Source organism: Phoenix dactylifera, chromosome 7 (genome assembly GCF_051530095.1).
Source record: "Phoenix dactylifera cultivar Ajwa chromosome 7, Ajwa_hap1_PhDact_Kaust_v1.1, whole genome shotgun sequence".
Lineage (NCBI taxonomy): Eukaryota > Viridiplantae > Streptophyta > Magnoliopsida > Arecales > Arecaceae > Phoenix > Phoenix dactylifera.
Window position 1 is genome coordinate 27,813,273 of NC_143196.1, and position 23,253 is coordinate 27,836,525.

General features: G+C 37.8%; 2 protein-coding genes across 3 annotated transcripts in view; one reads left to right on the forward strand and one right to left on the reverse strand.

Moving 5' to 3' along the window:
- Nucleotides 1–6,675, forward strand: part of LOC103720236 (putative methyltransferase At1g78140, chloroplastic) — a 22,186-nt gene extending 15,511 nt beyond the window's left edge. Inside the window, exons 4-8 of the mRNA XM_008809846.5 lie at nucleotides 3,218–3,299; nucleotides 3,632–3,822; nucleotides 4,010–4,121; nucleotides 5,252–5,359; nucleotides 6,132–6,675. Of these exons, the coding sequence (XP_008808068.4) occupies nucleotides 3,218–3,299; nucleotides 3,632–3,822; nucleotides 4,010–4,121; nucleotides 5,252–5,359; nucleotides 6,132–6,272 (634 nt within the window). The 3' untranslated portion in view covers nucleotides 6,273–6,675. The remainder of the gene's footprint in view (nucleotides 1–3,217; nucleotides 3,300–3,631; nucleotides 3,823–4,009; nucleotides 4,122–5,251; nucleotides 5,360–6,131) is intronic.
- LOC120107370 (eukaryotic translation initiation factor 3 subunit I-like) lies at nucleotides 942–22,428 on the reverse strand. 2 transcript variants are annotated; one of them, XM_039120630.3, is made up of 8 exons: nucleotides 22,064–22,427; nucleotides 18,240–18,455; nucleotides 15,767–15,894; nucleotides 13,134–13,253; nucleotides 12,932–13,021; nucleotides 12,326–12,412; nucleotides 12,132–12,211; nucleotides 942–8,772 (listed from the first exon to the last, which is right to left on the reverse strand). In XM_039120630.3, the coding sequence occupies exons 1-8, from the start codon at nucleotides 22,245–22,247 to the stop codon at nucleotides 8,697–8,699; spliced, it is 981 nt and encodes a 326-aa protein (XP_038976558.2). In that variant the 5' UTR covers nucleotides 22,248–22,427; the 3' UTR covers nucleotides 942–8,696. The 2 variants fall into 2 exon arrangements, with proteins under 2 accessions (XP_038976558.2, XP_088557591.2); XM_088701465.2 differs by lacking the exon at nucleotides 18,240–18,455 and having other exon boundaries at nucleotides 22,064–22,428.
- Between the last annotated feature and the right edge of the window lie 825 nt (nucleotides 22,429–23,253).

A 23,253-nucleotide genomic window follows, 5' to 3' on the forward strand; every position in this document is an offset into this window, starting at 1 on the left:
TAATTTTAAATGATAAAATCACATTAGATCATTACAGACTTTCCATCTCAGCATTTACAGACCTATACACATAGTTAAGTAATGGAACTATGATTTTGTCCATAGCGTGATCCTTGACCTCTTATAGGATGCACAAATGTCTCAAATGGATCCTCATATATGTATCAAATTACTTGATATGATTTGCGTAGGTTAACATAAAACTTTCCCCAAAAAAATTCATAAGTTAACATAAAAATTTCACTATATTTGTGAAGTCACTAAGTAAAAATTGCTTTGTTGTTTGATCCTTATGCATTCGCTGTGTATTATAAAATCGAGCAAGTTTTTTTTTGGAAGATATATGCTATTTGCAGGGGTGAGGGAATCCCAAACAGATTTGCAAGTTCTATGTATTGAAGAGATTAACTATGAATGACACTCAAATCATTACTAAAACACACAATTCTTTGCAATTCCATGTTGCGTTATAAATGTTAGGAGCCATGATCAGTTAAGGAGAGGGATGCAAGACTAATAGTGAGATGCAAGGAAAGGGATTGGGAGATTTTGACAAGAAGGGTGTTGCTCCACATGATTGTCTCTGGTTATCATTGTTGAGCTCTAGTGATTGGGTCATAGATAAAATAATAGCAGAAACTGGAGTGGAATGAGTGGGCATGGGAACTTATTTTTTCCCATTTCATTCCTTAGGAGTCCAAGGGTAGGTAATGCTCAATCTGTCCAAAATCATCTAAAGAGGAACACTGAAAAAGAGTTTTACCTTAAAACTGATGCAAAATAGGATAAAAATAAGAAGGGGTTATCTACTAATGCTATAGAAAATCTCTTGCTACCTCTATCTTCTAGGTTACTCAAAATGAAAATTCTAAATCCTAAAGTTCTCCCTGCCAATTTTTTTAATTTTTTTCCTTCTTTTTTATTTGGGGGGGGGGGGGGGGGGGGGGTGGAACAAGCCTTTCACTTGTGATTTTTTTTTTGTATACTTGTTAGTTTAAAGTACAGTAGCTATTCCTCCTCTCAATGAGTCACGGTTTGCAATTTTCCATCCAATATCATGTAGTTGTTCTTGGTACTTGAGTTGTTAGGGTCATGTATAGAGGACTGTACCTGCATGTATCATGAAGGATTTGAAGGAGGGAGCTGGGGTGGGGTTTTGTCTTGGTTTTGCCCAAGGATCACCGAACCGGTACTGTACCGGGTACTAGTCGGCGCCCGGATCGATTCGGACCGGTACTGAACCAGCAAAAAAGGCCACAGGTGCAGCACGCACGCGGCGCCACAGCCACAACGCACGACGCGCTATGGCAGATCGATCCAGACTCTATGCCGGTTCGCACTGAGTCCTGGCCAAACTGGACGGAACCAATCTGGTTCCGTCCGGTTCGCTCTTATATCGGCCTGTTAGGGGCCGGAACCGTTTTGTATGCCCGTACCGATCCGATCAACGATCGGGTCGACACAGTTCGGCCTGAGCCAGGCGGTACAGCCCGGTTCAGCATTCATTGGTTTTGCCTCAGTATGAATACTGGAGCTGAAGCTGCTTAGATTTGTTTAGGTTTTCTCTTCCTGCTGGAGTTCCCTTCTAAGTCTAGTGCTTCTTCTAGAGTATCAGCAGAAGGCCCTTTCACAACCCAAGAGGGATTCTAAATTTTTGAAGAATGAAAATGTTCTATTCAGGTTTTCTGGATACTTTTACTTTAGTCAGTACTTAATAGCTCCACTGTTTTGACATCAAATTTTAGGTTGTAGGAGGCCAATGGAAACTGATGCTAATACGAGCAAAAATGGAACTTGTAACTAGCTTTGCAAGGAAGCTTTAGGAGCATTTCTCACTGTGGTTTCCAATGTGTCATCCATTTAGGTCCTACAAGGTTGTGTCAAAACATACTTTTCTCCTACTAGCTTTGTCATGAATACTCTTAAATCTCAAACGATTGTTGATCTCTTTCTGATAATCTCTTTTATGAATGTATGAATATTTCCTAAGTTTGTGCCATCCTGTTGGAACAGCATTCTTTTGGCTCTTTGCCTTGTTTGTGCATCTAAAATACATAAAACTTAACGGCAGCAAAAGGTATCTTTCCCCTTAGTCTAGATACTTTGCAAGTCTAGGGAAATTTTGAAGGATTGCTCTTTAGTTCCACAAGCTCAGCTGTGACCAATAATGTAGATTTCCCTACCTGTGCACCAAGCATATAGGTTATATGAAAAGCTCTTCACTTACCTAGATTTGCCATGCTAGGGATTCAATATTGATGTAAGTTTGACTACTGGTCATAAAATGTGCTCTATCCTTTTAGGGAGCCTTTTTCTTAACATCGAGTTGTGTGCTATGCTAACCCAATATGGTGGTCCTAGAATCTGTTCTATGCTTTTAGATAGCCTTTCTCATCATTGAGTTGTGTGCTGTGGCTGAACCATATTTGGTAGGAAAAGGCTTTCTCAACATTAATGTTGAGACTTTCTCAACTTTCATGGAGTCTCTCTCTCTCTCTCTCTCTCTCTCTCTCTCTGTGTGTGCGCGCGCGCGCACGCGCGCGCGTGTTTGTGTGTATGTGTGTGTGTGTGTGTCAATTGTCATTTGGTATCCAAAATTTAATCCTGATTTGACTGCTGAAGAATATCATGCCAATCAGATCTGTAAGCCTTTTGAGCTTGCCTCTTAGATAAATAAAATTTATCTCAATTAGCATGAGATTCTTTTTTTCATTCAATAGTACATTTTTCCCCTATCCATGCAGCCTATTTAAAAGAATAGGGTCCTTCGGCACCATTTGTGATGTTGCATTGTTGTCTGTTAACAAGTTAGCAGATTGGTTATCAAATGGTTCTTTGTTTAAACTATGTATCATTTCATCAGGTATGTTACTGACTGATTACCTATTTTAATATCTTAGTCCTGGATCTAGGGAATTAATGTGCATCTCTTTGTTTGCATTGAATGCTATAAAAATGATAAATAGAGGAAAATTTAAAAAAAAAACACCTTGTTTAGTATTTACATATTATGTGTGGGAGTAAATGATGGCTTGGAAATCTGATGCAAAACAACTTTGCAGAACATCTTGACTACGTCACCCTTGTAAAGAGACGATAAGAAACTCCTGCTACGTTGACCTATTTTATTGAGCTATAGGTAGTCAAAGAGCAAGAAACTGATTCACTTTGAGTTGAACTTGCACGTTTCATTCTTACTGACTGTTTATTGGAACAGGAGTCAATTGGTTTCATTTCTTTATGAAAGGGGATGGCGACAAAATTTCATATGGGGTGGTTTCCCTGGCCCACAAAGAGAGGTTTTGTAGTTTACCGACTTCCAACTATATATTGTTGTCCATTGTAAATTGATAAATGACTCATTTGTATTGTTGCAGTCTTTCATTTCAGCAACTTTTTTTTTATGCAGTTTATACAAGTATGAGCTAGGAGATACTAACAATTTTACTCTTCTTAGAATTCTGAGAAAACTCATCAAAAGTTTGGAAAGTTTTCTCTGAAGTACCAATAAGAAGCATAATTGAACCACTTTATAATATACATTGTGTGATATGAATTTTTCAGGTTTATTTTCCTTGTGGTTTTCACATTTGTCCAATATCAAAATTTCGCTGATATTCTTGTACTGCAGTTTGAAATGGCTAAAGTTTACCTTACACCAACCATTGGAGGAACTATTGTCGATGCAAGTTGTGGAAGTGGCTTGTTTTCAAGGCTATTTGCTGAAAGTGGAATGTATTCACTTGTTGTTGCTTTGGATTTCTCAGAGAATATGCTGCTGCAGTGTGATGAATTCATTAAGCAGAAGGGCATTTCAAAAGAGTTGGTTTTTCTCCTTCCACATAAGCTAATGTTCTTATATATCAATAGAGATTGTCAGGACCTTCAGAATTATCTTGCAAAAATCTTTCAAAATAAAAAGTTATATGAAGGCTTAGTATCTTACTGGTAGTTTATATCTCAGGTTGCAATTTTTTAAAAGAACTAAAATCATGCAAGTTTTCTGCAGGAATTTAATCTTGGTCAGAGCTGATATCTCTAGACTTCCATTTGTTTCAAGTTCCATTGATGCTGTGCATGCTGGTGCTGCATTACATTGTTGGCCTTCACCATCCACTGCTGTGAGTGCATTCTCCGCTCAACTTTTCTTTAGTGAACAAGTTTAAACTCAGGAGACCGAGTTTCACAGTGCAAGATATGTCTAGGAGCTTAAGCAGTTAAATTAGGATATAAAGATTATGTGTTCGAGAAGGTGCTCTACTGTGTGGTGTTAAGCTCGCTCTCTCTGCTTGGCGCCATCACCGTACCCTCTAACCATCACCACCATGACAAATCCGAGCCTACCAAAAGCTTGTCTTCTCCTCTATGATCTAACCCTATATTAAATTACTAGAGACTACTTTATGATCAATGCTGACCTAATATTATGCCCGCTAGTTGATTGACTTGGTTTGAAGCCTTTGTGCAGTTGTACTGCTCATCTTAGTGGTTCTCCGAGTCATGATTGTTTACTGGTTGGTGTTGGAAAAAAAGGTTGACACTAAGGTGGTCACAGAGGCTTGGTTCAGCTTTTACCAGGGTCCTAGTTCCAACACCAAACCTATATCTTGTTGCCATGGTCCTTTGATTAGTCTGGAACTCGCGTCATGAAATAGTGAAAGACAAAGGACAGTCATTTCTCAATCTGTGTTGAGCTTCGCAGCATGGTTTTTTACCTATTTAAGCCTTAATTCTCAATCATTAGTAGGCCAAAGGCCAGCATGATTTTGTTTGTATATTCTATAGTCCTGATCTTCAAACCTCTAACCTTATATTATAATATGATCCTCCCTATGTTGGGTTTATCTCACATCCAATTCCATAGGCTCTTTCGTTGATAATTTTCCTAATTCATCTAAAGCTGCTTATTGGATTTTGGTGGTGTCTGCATACTATTCATTGCAGAACTAAAAGTTTCGAACATCAGTTAGCTAGTCACGGTTCTTATAGTTGGTTTTCTTATCCATTTCTTTAGATTATCCAGTAAAAAGAAAGCATACCATAGTGCATCAGTAAATTAAATTATTATTTATGTTCATATTCTTTCCAATAAAACTTTTGAGTTGGTTTTGTTTAATTATTGAAAGAAGGAATAACGAATTCAGCTCCTTGCTTTTGTCTCCCCCATAATAAATAACTTTATGGCAATGAAAGAAAAGTACTTTCCTTCTCCAATCTGAATTTTCCTTCTCTTACCTGAATTGTCTTGTAGGTCGCAGAAATAAGTCGAGTACTCCGCCCTGGAGGTGTATTTGTTGCCACAACATTTGTTCTTGATACTATTCCTCCAGCTGTTCCAATCTTCAGAGCAATACGTGAGGTAATACCTTATTCAGCCAATATAGAAAACATTTGATTCATTTATATATGAAAATAAAAATAATGGGCTGCAAGCAGGAGGAAAAAATAATATTTTCTCATCTATACAGTGCTACTGTTGGAATTTCATTAGTTGCTTAGACAGCCCCACTTTTCCAATTTGAAATGAGTATAAACGTTAACCATCAACCAATGGGAAATTCATGATCTCAAAATCCCACATGCTTGCTAACAATGTTATGATAAACGTAGTATGCTTTTGCATGGAAAAAGCTAGGTTCCTTTTGTTTTTTTTTCTTTTTGTATTCTTGTGCACTTCTAACTGGCTATGTTTTTTTTAAACCTTTTGAGGAGGAAATTTTAATTGGCTAAGCTGTGTCCTAAAAAAAATTGGCATGTTTCATATCGCCTTTTTCCTACTTTCTGTTTTTTTTAAAAAAAAAGAATCAAGAGAAAAATAGGTTTAGTGTTATCAATCACTCCACCACCAGCCAGCGGCGACCACCATTACCGTTGCTGCCACCATTGCAGCTGCTGCCACTGCCACTATCCTGCTTGCCTCTACCTCTGCCTTCACTTCTAATAACAACCGTTGCTAGAAGCTAGAATAGGGATGGTTTTTATTTTTTTATGTTTACAAAAATAAATGTAGTTTTTATATTGTTGATTTTTTAAAATAAAATATTTTTTTATTTTTATAAATAGGAAATTGAATGTAATACCAAATATAACCTCAAATCGCTTAATTTGCCTTTTCTTTTTTATCCTTACAGCTTTATACCCGAACCTCAGGCCAACACCTCTATCTGTCAGAAGGCGAACTCGAAGATATCTGCAGTGCATGTGGTTTGATTGGTTTTACGCGCATCAGGAATGGATCCTTTATCATGATCTCTGCAACCAAACCGGGCTAATCATCCTGTCGATGTCAACCATTGTGCTGATCATCAGTAGTCTCTATAACAAGTTATTTTTAAAGCTGCATCATTGGAATGGCCAATATTTGTTTGTTCTCTTGTACATGGGTTAAGGTTTTTGGTGGTTGGTGGTGGCTTCTTGTCTTTCAAGAAACTTAATACAGATTACTCTGGCGGGTGCATGGCCCAAGTCATCCATACACCATTGAAGGACATGATTATAGTTTTGTTAGAAAAAGGGGACATCTGCATATGTTTGTTAATAGAATACATCTAAAGGATACTCCTATGCGTTTACCCCCCTTTGCTTGATCGAGATTGGCTTAGTCGCTTCCTTAAATAATCAAAATTTGCATGAGAAGATTCACCCCATTTTAGCTAGCAAGAGGGAGGCAGTTAATCATCTGATCTATTGATTTATAACTTGGTTTGTATCCCTACTTCCTATCAGACCTATCAATTAAAGAAATGTTCTAGTTCTGCAGTGCGAGCTTGACTGTTACTTTGAGATGGTAGATTTCTTTCATGAGCAAGGGGCTCTCTTCCTTATCATTACAACAAATGAACGTCCTTAGGGAGACGTGTGAACAACTGAAATATGATTGATTACTGGCGTTGAGTATTGATGCACTTGATGGCAAGTAGTGGCCGGCGAATAATAGCCGGCGGTAGCGAGAGATGGCAGTGGTGGGTGAAGGAGGTGGTAGTAGGCAGCTGCTAATTTTCAATAACGGTTAAGAACTATAGCTTTTAGCTTTTACAATTTTTGAAAATTGGATCCTAGTTTCGAAAAACTAAAACTAAAAATTGGATTACCTTTTGTTGTCTTGGTTTTTATATTTCAATAAGAATAAAAATTGGAAACCAGCAATCATCCAAAAAAGGTTCCAAGTTTGTGGCGTCTGAAATCTGCTTATTTTCCCCCCCTCATTCACCGTAGATTGCAGTGTCAAGCTTGGAAGAAATAAAGCGGGATGTTGATGCAGCTACAGACACTTCAGAAAGCTCAGAGCGAATGAAATCTTGATTCAATTTTTCACTAGTTTAAGGACATTTGCTGAACGAATGTGCCCTAAATTTTTATTTAGGGATTTTTAATAGCCAAGACTCTGGTAAGGAAATTTCTTACAAAACTAGGAAAATGGAAGTTATGATCACTGAAGAAAGGGGAAGGGAAAGTGATTTATAAAATTTACACATAGCTACACTGCATGAGATATGTCATATGTCTGACCCCAACGCATTTTTTCCCATCTCGCACATTTCCTCTCCCTCCATTTTCAGATTTTAACCACAAGATCAAAGATTCAAATTTTCTAAAAACAGTTATTGATTTTATTTAAGTAATTTTTTTTATTAAAAATAAATAAAAATTCAAAAAATCAAGTCTTGTCATCATATATTTACATTTACTTCATAATTAAAAATAAAATTATCATGCCCATGGTATGATATTATTACAGAACTTCGCAAAGATCACCCACCGAGATCCTCTGACTCTAATGTTTCAGTAGGACCAAGATTTTTAATACTGATAAAAGAAATTTTATAAGAGATCCATCACATAAACAACCACGTCTTCTGTCTTTATTTTTTTTGGTCTTCCATCAAACGTCAGAGGAAATGGTGGCACTTAAGATGGTATAGAATGTCAGCTGTTGACAATGGTACCGGGTGGCAAGTAATGGATAGTTTGGTGGACTGGGTTAATTTAACAACAGGCTTTCTACTACAATTGGATTGAAGAGGGCCTCATCAGAAGGCTAACTCAAGCTTCAGAGGCTCTGAAAGTGCTGTGGGTACTGCAGGGTGGATCATGGTGAGTTCAAGGTGGTATCCAAAACACCTAAATCATTTAAGCTATGAGGACCACCAATAAGCCGAATACACTGAGATCAGGCAAAAAGACAACTGACAGCAGAACATCAACCATGCCAGGATCCCAAAACTCAGCCCTAGTTCGATACGAAATCCCCGCCCAACCAATAGCCAGCAACTGGGGCAACCCTAGCACATCAGCATAAGTAACACTTTCGATAGCAGTTTATATTTCTCAAAGCCAGTGGTATGGAGAAAAATATGATTGTCAGGTCGTATAAATCGTGCATGGAAGAATGCTTGCAAAGCAAAGACTTCAAAATTTTAGGGAAGCATGATATAAATCCACCATCTGCAGTGTTGAATTATTACATAAGATCTAATTTAAGGAGGCAGCAAAGCTGCAAGACACCTTCGCAGAGTAACCAATCATTGGAAATAATGTTACCTATAGAATTTCGGACACAAACCAAAGAGGGAAATGTGTCTATAGATTAGCATCAAATCATCTCTAGGGTATCGCACTTACAAGAAACAAAAAAGTATGACGGGGAAAAAGAATTAATGAACCAGTCATCCTCAAATTCAGGTAATGTGCTGAAATCACATTTTGATGTTGAAGTAATCAGGGTCAAAGTGATGCAACCTCACGTAACCATCCTCACCACCACTTGTGAAGCTATCCAACACAGAAAATAATAATTAGTATGGCGTCACATGTTTGAAAGATTTCTGTAGCATGAATCTCATATCCCATTAATTGCCAGCAATATACAGCAAATTCTAGCCCCGAAAAAAAAATAATGTACAGCAAGTATATCGTAAATGGCATTTATAGCAATTTAAATAACAAGACAATAATTCCCTTAAGAAAAGGGTGTAATACTAATACCAACACCATCCCTCAAAAAAAAAAAGGCAACCAATTTAAGCTCTTTCTAAACATTATACATAGGTTGCAGCAAAAGATTTGAATGATAATATAGTGGACAAGTCGTTGATGTTCAATTAAGCAAGAAATGCCTTGCCAAATTATGGAAGATTTGGGATACTCAACAAGGACATCAACTTAATATATATATATATTAAGATCTTTTTTAATACAGCATGTGGACCAATGAATACTTGCCTGCACTAAAAGCATACATGCCTTTGGTGAAGGCCTCCTGCAGCTAGAGCCCCTCAACATCATATATTAGAACTTGATGACTCCATTACCACATCTCATGCCAAGACTCATTGTTTCTAGTCGTAACAAACAAGTTATGCATCTCTGTACTTTTCTGTCTTTGGCGGGCCATAACTCATACGCAAGATAGGCCATTCATGTCGAATAAGAGCACATTTCGCCTATATGCCTAGGTGTATCACAAGCTAAATTCATGGTAATGAGAAAAGGTTATGAAAATGTCCTGATATTCTTTTTTTTCAAGGGAAAGGCAGGTCAATCCACCCATATATCCTCATATTCAAGAACTATATATGCATACAAAAGACTAAATCCAACTACATGGCCTATGACATCTCAATGATCAATTACTGATGATAATGGCATGGCAGTAGGGGTGTGAAAAAAAGCAGGCCAAACTACGAACCCAAACCGATCAGGTCACTTCAGTTGAGTTTAAGCAGGGTTTTTCTATAGTCAGTTTAGTTTCAGTCTAAAAAAAATTCAAACCGAAAAAATTGGTTCAGTTTCATTTTGGATTTTTGAAAAAACCAACCCTGATATATGTGTGTATTTTCCCTTCAGTGGTTCAGCCCTAACCCTAATCCTTTTTCATGGGTCTCCTCCCCACTCGGACAACCACCAATCACCCCTTCTTTATCTCACCATCTCTTCCCCTCACCACTCCAGCCACCGGTGCCTCCTCATCCTGCCAATCGATAAGGAGCCAATGGCGTCATTGCCCGGCAGCTAAAGCAGCTGCAATGGGTGGGGGAGATGGCCCTCGTGCCTCATGGGGTGTCTCATCTCTTTCAAGCCCCACTATCTTGTCATGAAGCTCGGCTCTTGGAACCTACCCCAATTCCTTTCTTTTGATTCTTGAAATCGGAAGTACGACAAGAGATCGATTTTGGAGTCAGCTGTATACAAGGAATTGGAGAGCATCCAAAATCCTTCTTTGATCTAACTTGACTGTAGTCTTGTTTTCTCTTACTCTCCTTCTCCTTTGGGTTTTGTAGATGGATTTTTTCAATATAAACTCTAAGAAAACCATCATGAACTGGCAACGTTCGGATCTTCTCAACATGATGCAATGAACCAAGAAGGGTGCAACCAGAATTTTGAGTGCACATAGAATTTTCAGTGCTCATAGACAAGGGCGACCAGAAGAAGTATTGATAGGCACTAAAGGATCTCCCCTGCCTCAAGTAATTCTTTCCACTTAAAAATGCAAATTAATAAAGATTCAACCATTAAGGGCATTGCTTAAGATTGCTGAACTAAAGGTACTATACAGAATATTCAACTTTGGATTATCATTTTCCCTAGTGAACTATTAGATCCTACTCAAAAAAAAAAACACAAAACAGAAGAATAACTTAAGTATTCTCGATATGGTGATCAATATTATTGTGCTATAGCATATGCATGTGCAATATGATTATTAAGGCCCAGAAGATGAGAAAGTCTGCACATGGATAAGAATAAAATTTAGAAAATCTCACATTAATTGCATTAACAGCATAAGGCATATGTCTACATGGTACAAAAATGAAATGCATAGATCTGATCCAACAAAAAGTGGCATTAGGCTTGTTCATTATGGTTGAATAATCTCTGATAAACTAAAGTTATTCTAACTTTACTGAAAGTTCTGCCAAAGTGCTAACTTTTATATTAGATGAATTGACTAATATGGAACAAGCTTAAGAAGGGTCGTAGAGAATAAATATTGGAAAGTATAAACTTGTTTCCAAATAGGCCCTATGTAGATACGTGTCAATATGAAGTGGGAAAAAATATACACAAAACATAGACAAAGCATAAAGAAGCATAGGCAGTGGAGGAACAGCATCCACCCTAGAGAGATTAGCTAAACTGATATACAAGCTTTGTATCCTTAATCATCCCTGAAAAGACAAGCTCTTTTTATTGATCGTTACAGAGAATCCAACTATGTTTTCACTTGAAAAGTAACGTAATCATTATTCTGAGTGTATTTTTCAGAAGGCATTGGCCAAAAACCAGCATGCTTCAAAATATGACCGAAAACCTAAAATAAAATAATTTTGAAGAAAAAATAACACAGAAAACCCATGGCCCTAGTGCAACTCTGTTAAGGTTTTAAATACTGTGGTATCCTGCCGTCCTAGTTTTTGCATGCGCCCAACACTCGGGATGGTGGATGTCCTATCCCAACCCATCCCAGCTCATTTCCCAACACTCAGGAGTCAGGAATGTACCGTCCCCACACTTGGGGCAGTGGGATGCCCCACTGTTCCACTGGTATTTAGAACCATGAACTTAAAACCAGCCATTCAACAAAAATCTAATTCCCATTGGAGTATTGAACTTAGGGCTTTCCTTAAATTATGATGTTGTGCGGTATAGACTAATACTTTCCAACTTTGACTGAAACACTTGCCTAGCATAAAGTTATATAACTTTCCCAAAGTATGTGTATACACTGTACCGTCATGTGGTAGGTACATTCATGTATGAGAAACTCAACCTTTTGCCCATACAACTGACTAAAGACATGCAAGCTTCCAGCTTCAGTAACACCTAAATAACTCTGATAAATTGTAGAAAAAAGGCATCCAAAAGAATACATTAAGAATGTTGCAAAAAAAGTCACTAGAATTTGTGATTGGGAACCAAAGAATGATCAAGATTCAAAAACAAGACCTTAAAGAAAAGCATATATGTGGAAAACATATAAAACATGTGAAATGCATGAAATGATAAATGCAATGGCACCATTCATACACGTGCACAATGCTATAATGTTGTTTAGCGAGTTTAGAATTTAAGTTTCAAAAATAGAAAATTCAAAAGTTAAAATGTAACAAAAGGAGAACAGAAATAACCTTCTTCCATCAGGATTGAAGGCCAAAGCATTAATTGGTCCAAAATGCCCTTTCACACCCCCAATTTCCTCTTGAAGAATCTGTTCAACAAAGAGAAAAAACAAATTCTTAAAGCCTAAAGAATTGAATCAATGGCATAACATTACTCAAGGAATTCAAACCTTAGTTGAAAAGGTAATATAAACATTGCTTACCTTGTGAAAGAATTTTGCTTCAAACTTCCCAGCACGACGATCAGTAGTTGTAACATGCGATGCATCCTGACCACCTCCAATCACCACCTGAAGGAAATCAAATGCCATGATTATTTCTCAGAAACAGATTCATCCTTTAGGTGCATTAAACTACAAAGTTCTGATTTGCATCTTGTGAGTCATTAATCAATCAAAGTTCCAGTCTGAACGGGCAGAACACCAACTGGACTTTTACCAGATGATTTAGATAAAAGTATATAGAATTGTAAAAAGTGTACAGTTGCATATATCAAAAGCAACATGGTAGCACAGAATATCATTTTTGTAACAGACTTTAATGAAAAACAGAAGTCCTGAACACTGGCAGGCAAAGGCAAATAAGATGCAAATCAGATAGTTTGCAAAGCCTTGTAGTGCAGACAAGATGGAAGTGATTCCAATATTATAAAGTCTAAACTGACAAATTCATGCATGCTTGTGCAGTTGTCCGGTTGTGACTGGGTGGCTGGCTCTGTGTCTGAGTGCTATGCTGCATCTGGATGCTTCACACCAACCAATAATTGCTCAAATGCAGATAAACAAAAGGGGGGTCCATTTAGAGCTTACATGATCAAGAAGCGGAGATATCGCACATGCATTGACTGGGCGTTCAGTCACGTATGCCTTGATAAGAGTTAGTGTTCTGGCATCCCAGAGCTAAGGAAATTACATAAAATTGGTATTAGCAGAGATACTATTGTCCAAATAGAATTACTGTGAGGGGAAATCTTATTTGATATAGATCATGAAAATCGATAAGCTACAATACCTTGGCAGATTTATCCAATGATCCAGAGAGGAAATGAGACCCCTTGGCAGACTTTGACAGAGAAGTGATAGGTTTCTGATGACCAGTTTCTTTATCGGATTCTTTCAGCAGCTGCCCAGTCTACAGAAAAGAAAGCCCCCAAAATCATATATTTTCATGAAACGGCAGTGATTAAGAAGAAATTTCATGGATAACTATATGGAAAAAAAAGCATCAATGTTAACCATTATGACAAGTCTCTTGCTCATTTAAGTTCTACTATGGCATCATTCAAAATAAAAAAGAATTAACTCATTAACCAAAAAAAAGGGTTCCAGTTTCCAAACCTCTAGCTGGTAATGCAAGGAAGAAAAAATCAACCAAGCTGAATATATGAATTTGGGGGCGAGTGGTTTGAATGGGAAAAGCAGGACATCCAGAAGTTAGGATACGAAGTTCAAACCAAAGCAAAAATATGAAGTAAAAGAATTGTATCTGCTAGAGTACTAATTTTACGGAAGCAGATTTCCCTAGTCTGGTGATCCCTATTTTTTTTCCCAGCGGAGTTCATGAATGATGGAGATACATGTTCAGATTGACCTGACACAAGAAGCATCAGGGCTTCATATAACACTTGCTAGACTTACCAGGTCAATTTAAAAGCTATAGGTTTTAAGCTACTTCACCAACCAGGAGTCTTCTGCAATTTAATTTTTTCACTACATACATCACACATTATTACAAATGTTAGTTGGACACGTGACGCAGGTACCAAGCGTCCCGTCTGGAAAATCCAATACAGGAATCTTCAAGAAATTGACATCGGAACACATAATTACATTATATATGCATGTGTAAATATGTGCCTATATACATGTATAATGAATAATAAGCTTGAGCTATGCACCGTTAAGTACATAAAATTTGATAAAATGCTTGCGAATTTTATGTTAGATTTGATGATTTTCACATAGAAGTTGCAAAAATGGATACATGATGTTGATGACATCACGGCATGATGGAATGAAGTATCAAGGAATGTCATAAAGTGTACCAAGTGTCCAACTTTGGAGGGTCCAGGTAACAGTAGTTAGAGACTATGTAAAGTCTACAATGTTAATCGAGTGAAGAACTAAAAGAATCAAACTGTAAATTCCTAATTCATTAGGTCAAAAGAGGATTACAAATTGGTAGGAATTGAACCAATTCACGATATAGTGCAATGAAATATGAAAAACAAAATGAGTGCATAAGAAATACTATAGAATGGTCAAATAAATCTTATACGCAGCAAATTTTGCTTATATAGTTCCTTCTAAAAATTAATTTTATCATCTATCTCATGGCTCTTGATTGAAAAAGAAAAAATCAAAGGTTATATGAATCAAGAAAACAAAATTTTCTCAACCTACCAAAGTTATTAAGGAAAAGCAAATTGCAAATTACAAGTCTGACCCTGAATGAAGCAAGTAAAAGTGAACAAACTTTAAGGCGAGCAATAAAGAAGAGGCTGATGCCAGCATAGATCTACACTACATTACAAAAACAAGGTGCATATATATTTAAAAAGCGCTAAACTCTAGATATCTGAAATGAATGTGAGAAGAAAATTTAAACAGAGATAGAAATCACCTGGAGAGAGAAACTTATCTCATATAGAGCTAATAATTACTCAAGCAGACTAAACGAACAGAAAAGCAACTAGAGTTGATCAAAAGTTTTGATGACACAAACAACAATCTCACATGCAAAAATAAATGAGAATAATTTATCTGCTAAGGGAATAATATCCATAATTATAACTACAATCATCAAAAACTCATCCTAACTATTCAAGGACTGGTATGAATCCTCATGTATCAACTGCAGCACGATTTTAAGCTATAGAGAAAATGACCAGGGGTGTTCCTCAGTCATATAGGGGGCAATAAGATAACAATTGACAAGAACAGAAGATCACTCAGAAACAAACATCAGTGCAAGCATTCCAGTCATTGAAAAAGGGCTTAAAATCCCCAACAAGGAAACTAAGAATAAAAAAAAATCAAATAAGAATACCCAGGTATGATGTCAAGAAATGAAAGAGTCTTTAATTTTGATTCCAAGGTACACATGAGGAAAGGTCAAGATGGTTGAAAGAAACAAATAGAAAATAATGGAAAGTACTATTATCTTCACAATGAAAGGAGGTTTTATAACTTTGTTTAGCCATTATATTCTAGAGATTCACAAGCGATGATGCAAGAAACATGACAGAGTTTTTATCACAACATTTTTGCCATGACAGTAAGAGATACATGTGAGCAAGGATTGCCGAACCGGACCGTACCGCCCGGTTTGGGCCAAATCGAGCCGACCCCGTCAGAGACCGGGTCGATTTGCTTATGGAAAACGGTTTCGGCCGAAACCACAGTAACACTGGCCGGAACCGGACGAACCGAACGGTTCCGTCCGGTTCGAACTGGTACCGAACCGGACTAGGTGTTGACAGGTACGTCATCCAATCCCAGTTCGGCAATCCTCACATGTGAGGTATACATAAAAGAATGGGTGCACATATAATCATGTTCTATAAATATAATGCCAAATAAGCAAACAAGTGCAAGCCATTCAGATTGGATAAAATTTTATAGATGAGATATTCAGTGACCGACCTCCGAATCCCATATACGGATCACAGCATCTTCTCCGGCACTTATTATGGTCTTATTTAAAGGTCCCCAGACAGCCCTATTGATTCTCCCATGAGGACCCTTGATTGTAAGCACTGATTCACCAGTCTCTGCCCAAAGAGAAAAAGGCCAAGAATTTTGTATAACAACAAGGCAGTGAACAGTCAAACATATGTCATATTGTTAATTTTGCTTTCTAATATGTCTTACGTAGTCAGCCCCTTGTCAAGAAAGACAGCCTCTCAGCCATCAGAAAGTTTTAACTTTCAACAATGAATGGCTTTAAAATAGAGTCAAAATCCTAAGTTCACCTGTCCAAAGTAGATAGCAAGAAATATGCAATGCATACCAGTCAGCAGCAATAATGTTGCCTAAACAAAAAAAAAAAAAGATGACCAAGCAGCAGCCAACCGTAAGGCTGTTGATGGTGCACTGCAAGATCACCGCAAACATCAACAAGAAAGAGAGAGAGAGGAGGGGTGGGGAGGAAGAGCTTACAAAACTTATAAAAATATCCAAAGCATGCAAAATCACACGTATCATTTTTTCAGTTAATTAATTAAGCTCATTCAAATGACATCATGCAGATTGCTTTCTCCATTTTTTAGTGTATATGCAATACATAAAATGATATAGAGGAAGGCAACACTTTTCACAACAATGGGGCAGAAAATGGAGCAACACAAAAAGAAAAAAATAAAATTAGTGCCCCACAGAGGACTTGCTCAGCTAAAAAGAAAATATTATTTAAAAGAGATAATAAATGATGATCAACTTCAAACCTCCAACCAAATGATGTGGAGAAGCAAGTCCCAACTGGACCTTCTGAAGTGTTAACATCCTTGCTCAATCCAACAACTTCGACAAAATGAAAAGGTAGTTAAAATAAGGCTAATATTGACTGGAAGATCTCGAAAGATCTCCTGGCAGGAGAAAAAATATGCATATGACAAAATGGTCCCAAACTCACCATTACAACTAAACTCATTTCCCATCTTTCCTTTTATTAGAAGGTAATGACAGAGCTAACATCCCAGGACATCTAGACCACCCGTAAAACATGGAACTACCAAACTGAACCATGCAGGTCAAAGCATGAACGCCTCTTTTGTGAGAACTGAACAGAGTGAGCTTAAAATGAAGCTCCCTCAACATCCTGCCTTCAAATTCTATTGTCATCAACCTCACTTGTAAGTTAGTAATGCCATCAGAGCTTCAATGGGCCTCTAAGCTCCAGCAAAGCGGGGAAAAAAAAAGAAATTTTTAACAGAAATGATGTGAATACTCGATTATTCCATACTTTACCAAAAGAAATGTGGCATAAGTATAAAACAAAAGAAGGGCAAGAAATACACAATGCACACCAGTCAGCAGCAATGATATTGCCTAAACAAAAAATACAAGCAGCAGCCAACAATCTGGCAGTTAATGGTGTGCACTGCAAAGATCCTACTCTTCCACGAGAGAGAGAGAGAGAGAGAGAGAGAAAGAGAGAGAGAGAGAGGTGGGCCTAGAAAACTTACACAAAAAACTAAGTATGCAAAATCATTGTATCATTTGTTTTTCAGTTGATTGATTAAGCTTATTCAACTGAGTTCATGCTAGGCAGTACCATGTATATGTACCTTATATATATACACATATGCACATATATATAGATATACATACATATTCATATATGTATATACATCCATACATACATACAAATATATATATATATATATATATATATATATATGAATGTAATGTGTGATACATAAAATGATATAGAGCAGGCAACACTTTGACATAAATGCGGCAGAAAATGGAGTCACAACCAGAACCAGAAAACGATAAAGACCCCATACAGGACTCACTCATCTAAAAGAATATATATTAAGAAGAGATAATAAATGAAGATCAACTTCAGACCTCCAACCAAATGATCAAGAAGCATGTCCAACTGGATACTTCAAAGTGTTAACAACCCGTGTTCGGTCCAACAACTCCAACCAAATGAAAGGCAGTCCAAATGAGGCTAATATTATCATATGGCTGATTGGAAAATAACTAAGATATCCTGGCAGCAACCTCAAACTCACCAACGCAACTAACGTCATCTTTCATTTTACTAGAAAGTTGGGAAGGAGAGAGATTATACCAGGACAACTAGACCACCCACAGAACTTGGGGCTACCAAACTAAATCATGTAGGTCAAAGCAAGGGTGCCTATTTGAGAGGATAGTATAGAGTGAGCTTAAAATAATGCTCCCCTTAACATCTTCCCTTAAAATTCAAATGTCATCATCTTCACATATAAGTTGGCAATGTCATAATCTTCAATGGAGATATAAGCTCCAGAAAACCAAAACAAGGGAAATTGTTAACAGCAATGTGTCCATACTCCTAGACTCCATATTGTATCAGAACATTGCCAAAAAAAAGTATAAAAGGAAAAGGGAAATTAAATCATACGTTGACTAGGATCTCTGGCAATTCTTTTCACTTGAATGGTGGAAGGCAGGCCCATAAATGGGTCTGTTGTGATTACAGCAAGCTTATCACCAACAGAAAAATCTACAGCTCTAGCTGGAGAATCAAAGTTAAAAGAGTACAGCTGGACCCCTGTCTGCACATTCCACAGCTTCACACTCTGGTCAGCACTGCCAGTGATAAGTCGTGTAGAATCCCCTAAATGGATTAAAAAAAAGAAAGATGAAGATAAGTATATGAACATTTTCTTCTCTAGCATCAACAAACAGGGACAAAGCAGTATAATTGTTCCAAAACTTTATCAAGCTGGTTTCAGGTATAGAATATTCCACACCTGAAAACCAGAAAACTCATTCTCAATGCTGCACATATTATATTTCTCCACTATATATTAGATATAATTGTTCTCTCTCTCTTGGCCCCAACACTACGCATCCCCCCCCCCCCCAAAAACTCATCCTTGCCTCCTTTGCTCACCAATGCTCTCAAACACCCACCCCGCCCCCTGCCGCCTGCCCCCCTGCTTATTTCTCCTCTCTAACCAACAAATACTTGAGAATTACTCCATACCTAATTATCATCTAATATGGATCTATGCTTGCAAATTAAGTTTAGGTTCAGCTCCTAGTTCTATATACGTGACTTTGGCTTGGTTACAAGATTAACTAAACCTAACTCTAACTGTTGCCAAACCTGATCTTGTTCATGCTTGTAGCTCAGACCATCATATTAAAGGACTTACCTACAACTACACACAAATATGAGATTTGTCTGTCTCTTTCCAACTCTTTGGATGAGAATTGATAAATCTAATCCTAGCTCGACCTTTTGCCAAAGGTGGTCTTGTTTATGCTTAGCTCGGGCCATCATAGTAAAAGACTTACCTACAACCACACAAATATGAGAATTATCTCTCTCTCCCAACTCTTTTGATGCAAACAAAATTTTTCTCCACTTCAGTGCACTTGCACAATCAGGCAAACATACAACAAGAAAAATTAATCCTTTTTAACATCCCTAATGTTCCAACTACAGTTGCCATTGACACCTAATAAGAAGAAACATTAACTAGTGCACCTATAAACATATGCAAAAGGTTGTAACTTCCATTAAAACTTCAAATCTACGTCAATCTTCAATACAAGTTATGGCACACAAAGATATGTTTGTCTTGAACTCTTTGCCAAACTCTTAATATCTATTATTTGTTTCAAAAAAGCTTCACAGTTCAAATCCTATAACAAAGCACAAAATGGTTTTTGCTCCATATTCCAGAAGATAAAGAAAGTACTTTTACACTATCAAAGAAAAGCAGAAGCATGCTTCATACATCTCTTACCATTTTCTAAGTTCAAATTCATTTTGACATCATGTTTTGACCACTAGCAAGGGGAACTGTTATTATAGTTTACAACATGGCCCTGCTTGGATACAGGCATCAGGTATCCATTTGACATGGCACACAACTGATGAGGAGGAGGATGAAAGTGGCCCAGAAAAGGAAAAATTCCTGATATTGAGGATGCCACCGAAATATAAATTCACAGGGATAGTATAAGTAACTTTTATATTGAAACCGGTTATCCCAAAAATCAGAAGTAATATATCCCATGTCTACTCCCAGTCAGACAAACTCCTCCCCACTTCATCTCCTCACTCCCTTCTACCCACATGAGAGAAATCCAAGTGACAACAAAATCAAGCATCCTAACAGGACCTACAAGACCTAAGAAATAATTTGCAATTCTAACCATAGTACAATACTCCCACTTTCTCAAAGCAAAGAAGGGATTGAATTCATAGTTTCAAGAATTGTTGGAAGCTTGAAATCTTTAATCATATGTAGCTTCAATCAAGGGTCATCCATGAGCTCCCACTCCAACTTCAGGGAACACATAAAGTTTCTTGCTCCTAGCACGAGCTACTCTAACATGCCAATATGATTATAATTTTAACACATCAACTATTACAACTAATGCCTAACAATATTAATATTTATGTTGCAAAAAATTTTAAAACTGTGTAACATTTGTTATATATGTATTATTGTTAGGAGTCATTAATAAGAAATGTGTAGAATTTTACCTCAGGTTAGTATTTTATTTAAGAAGTTTCCTGCTTGTGGATCTCAATCTAAATATGTAACCTAGTCCCACTAGTTTATGTCAAAAAGAACTGAAGAAGGTTGACATATTCAACGAAAATCATAAGGAAAATTACTAATGTAATGTCTCCTAACTTATATGGTATGTTTTAACATTGTGCGCCTATAGATGTCATCCATTACAGCTAACTAAAATCACCCATCCACTGACCATGAAAAAGAAGATGAAATGAACAACCACACAAGTTCAGATGCGCATGACTGTACATATTACATCTTCAAGCTATATTTCAAGCAGTCATGCTTCCTGAGTTCTTTTGGACTGCACAAAAGGAATCTACTCCCTCTTCTAGCAACAAGCATTTATAGTCAAACAAACAACCTTCCAAACATCTCAAGTCAAAGCATGTACCTCTCACTCTTAAGGTTGGTGTAAACGTTTCCAAATTGTATCAATTTTCTCTTCCTTAAATACTTCACACAAATGCTCCAATTGTTATTTAAGATTATGTATTAGAAAAACTAGAGTAAAATAGAATTTCCCAGCAAAAGAGTTTGCTTCAAACCAAATTCTGATGCAACTTCTCATAAAAACTCTCAAGAATTCCAATGATTCATTGCATGTCACACATCAAAGACTTTATTCAGAGCATAGTCCCCATTACTCAACTACAACAGAGTTCTTCTATACTGTACATATCATTAAAGGCTCCAAACCATCCCACCGTAATATACCGTTCAGTTCTTCAAGCTAAATTCCCTTAAATCATGATTAATAGTCAATTTATTGGTTTTCCTTATCTGCATGCTTTTAACTTTCTTTTAGAAATTTTCAGTTGTATCCATTACCCATACTCTATCTTGGAAAATAAAAATGATATAAATATAGTGCAAATTTAAAGGGTATAGATAATGTACCAAAATGCACCAGTAGTTGCAAATTATAAGTCAAACCATAATATGGTGTTATTGAGGAGGGTGGTGGCATATGCAATTGACACCAAATGATCAATGATGATAATCCCCCAAGAAGCAATATGTTTAATGCTTAGAAGGTTACCCTACTTCACACACTTTCCTTCTCATTCAATTGATACACAAATTATGGTACATAGTAAATACTGGTAAGAACAAAAGTAGTTTGTTAGTTGGGATGTAAATGTTATCATATTGCTTGATGAGACAGACGTTTCAAAGTACTATCGATAAGCAATGAAAGATACGGACCAGCAAAATGAAATTCCCAGAATTATTCCCTCAAACCCATCTGTCCCATCCTGCTAGAAGAGAGGCATGGGCATGTCCTATATTGAGCATTGAGCTATATTGAGCATTGAGTGCGAGCAAGATGCCAACGACAGGAAAGACCAATAAGACATTGCATTATGTGGATGACCTCACAAAACTTTCTTCAGAATTTCATAGCAGATCCCCTAGGGATGACACCTAACCATGAGCCCTTCCAAAATCCCTCCTTTTTATCACATATAGGTAAAGAAGCCAAACTTCTCTCTAGATACATGACCAATTCACCAAGGAAAACGAGAAAAAAAAATATTTTTCCCTCAGTACAACTTAATCGATGCTAAAAAGAAAAGTTTCATAGAAAATATAATAAAATCCCAGAAATAAAATCCCCCCTCCCCCAAAAAAAAACAAGAAAGGTAAGGATAAAGAAGCTAAAAGACAAGGTGGAACTCACGGGAGACATCACAGCACCAGACAGCGCCGTTGTGGCCTTTATAGGTGCCGAGGCGCTCGCCATTGTCGGCGAACCAGACGGTCGGCGTGTGGTCCTTGGCGCAGGAGAAAAGGAGATCTCCCTCCCGGTTGTACTTGAGGAACGTGAGCGGCCTCTCGTGGCCCTTCATCAGGATCGGCCTCATCTTGCGAGCTCCTCAGCGATGCCCTAGATATCCCCTTCGATAAACGAAGCGAGACCTTGGAACGAAAACCCTACCCCTAGACGGCAAGAATCCTAGCGGAGGGTGAGCGCTGTCGAATGGAGAGATCGCCGGAGGAGTTGGGGAAGGCGGAAAGCCGAAAGCTGCGACTGACGTCGGTTTAGGGCTTATTGGGTTCTAGCGAGAAAGTCGGCAACGCTAACTCGACGATTGCCGAGTTTTTTTTGTTTTTTGGTAACTCAACTGCTAAGTTTTTAAAGCTAATGTTGAACCCAACTTGGGTTGTCTAAAATGGTGCACTCGGCTTAATGTCTCGGTTGGGGTCGGGTTAGGCAGCGATGGGTTGTGATACGCCTCCAAACTGGCTATAGCTTACCAGAAGATCCAACCAATCAAAATGCGCTACGGCCCCAATACGTGGCAGATCGGGAGCGGCCACTGGGCGAACTTAGCCCCATACCGTCGAGCTTGCATATCAGAAGCTCTCCACATTTAGCTACATTCTAACAGGGGGACCTAGTGATCATCGAGATCCCATGATGTGACAAGCATGATGCCGTTTGCATGCGAAGCATCATACCTAATGTTTAGGTCGTACTTTAGCCAGTCACTTCCAGTCGACCCATGTGCCCTAATTCTCTGATTGTAGGTAAACTCCTCCACTGACTATACACAAAATGGAGGGGGCAGAGGAGGTAAAAAAGTAAGAAGAACACCCTAACAAACTGAGAGACAATCTTTTTCTATTCTAGAATAACTACACTAACTTAAGCATTGGACTGTCCCTGCCAGATACACTCCGGCTAGAAAACTTCTTTGCTCTATGTTGTTTCGGGTCGGAGCACTGCCATCCACGAGAATCTCAGCCATAGTGACCGAGCGCCACTCACCTTCCCCAACCCAAGCCGAAGCAGCCGACTTCGAGCTCTCCAGCATTGTCATGCCATTCGTCGTAGTGCCTGAGGCCAATCAATTCTTAGTGGCAACA

What these genes read in the sequence shown, in the direction of transcription:
- LOC120107370 (XM_039120630.3), bottom strand. Translation starts at nt 22,247, where the DNA reads ATGAGGCCGATCCTGATGAAGGGCCACGAGAGGCCGCTCACGTTCCTC. An exon ending in TGCCAGAGATCCTAGTCAAC is followed by an intron (nt 15,895 to 18,239) that starts GTATGATTTAAT and finishes CTCTTTGGGCAG; the next exon opens with AGACTGGTGAATCAGTGCTT. An exon ending in TCCGTATATGGGATTCGGAG is followed by an intron (nt 13,254 to 15,766) that starts GTCGGTCACTGA and finishes TCTTTTCTGTAG; the next exon opens with ACTGGGCAGCTGCTGAAAGA.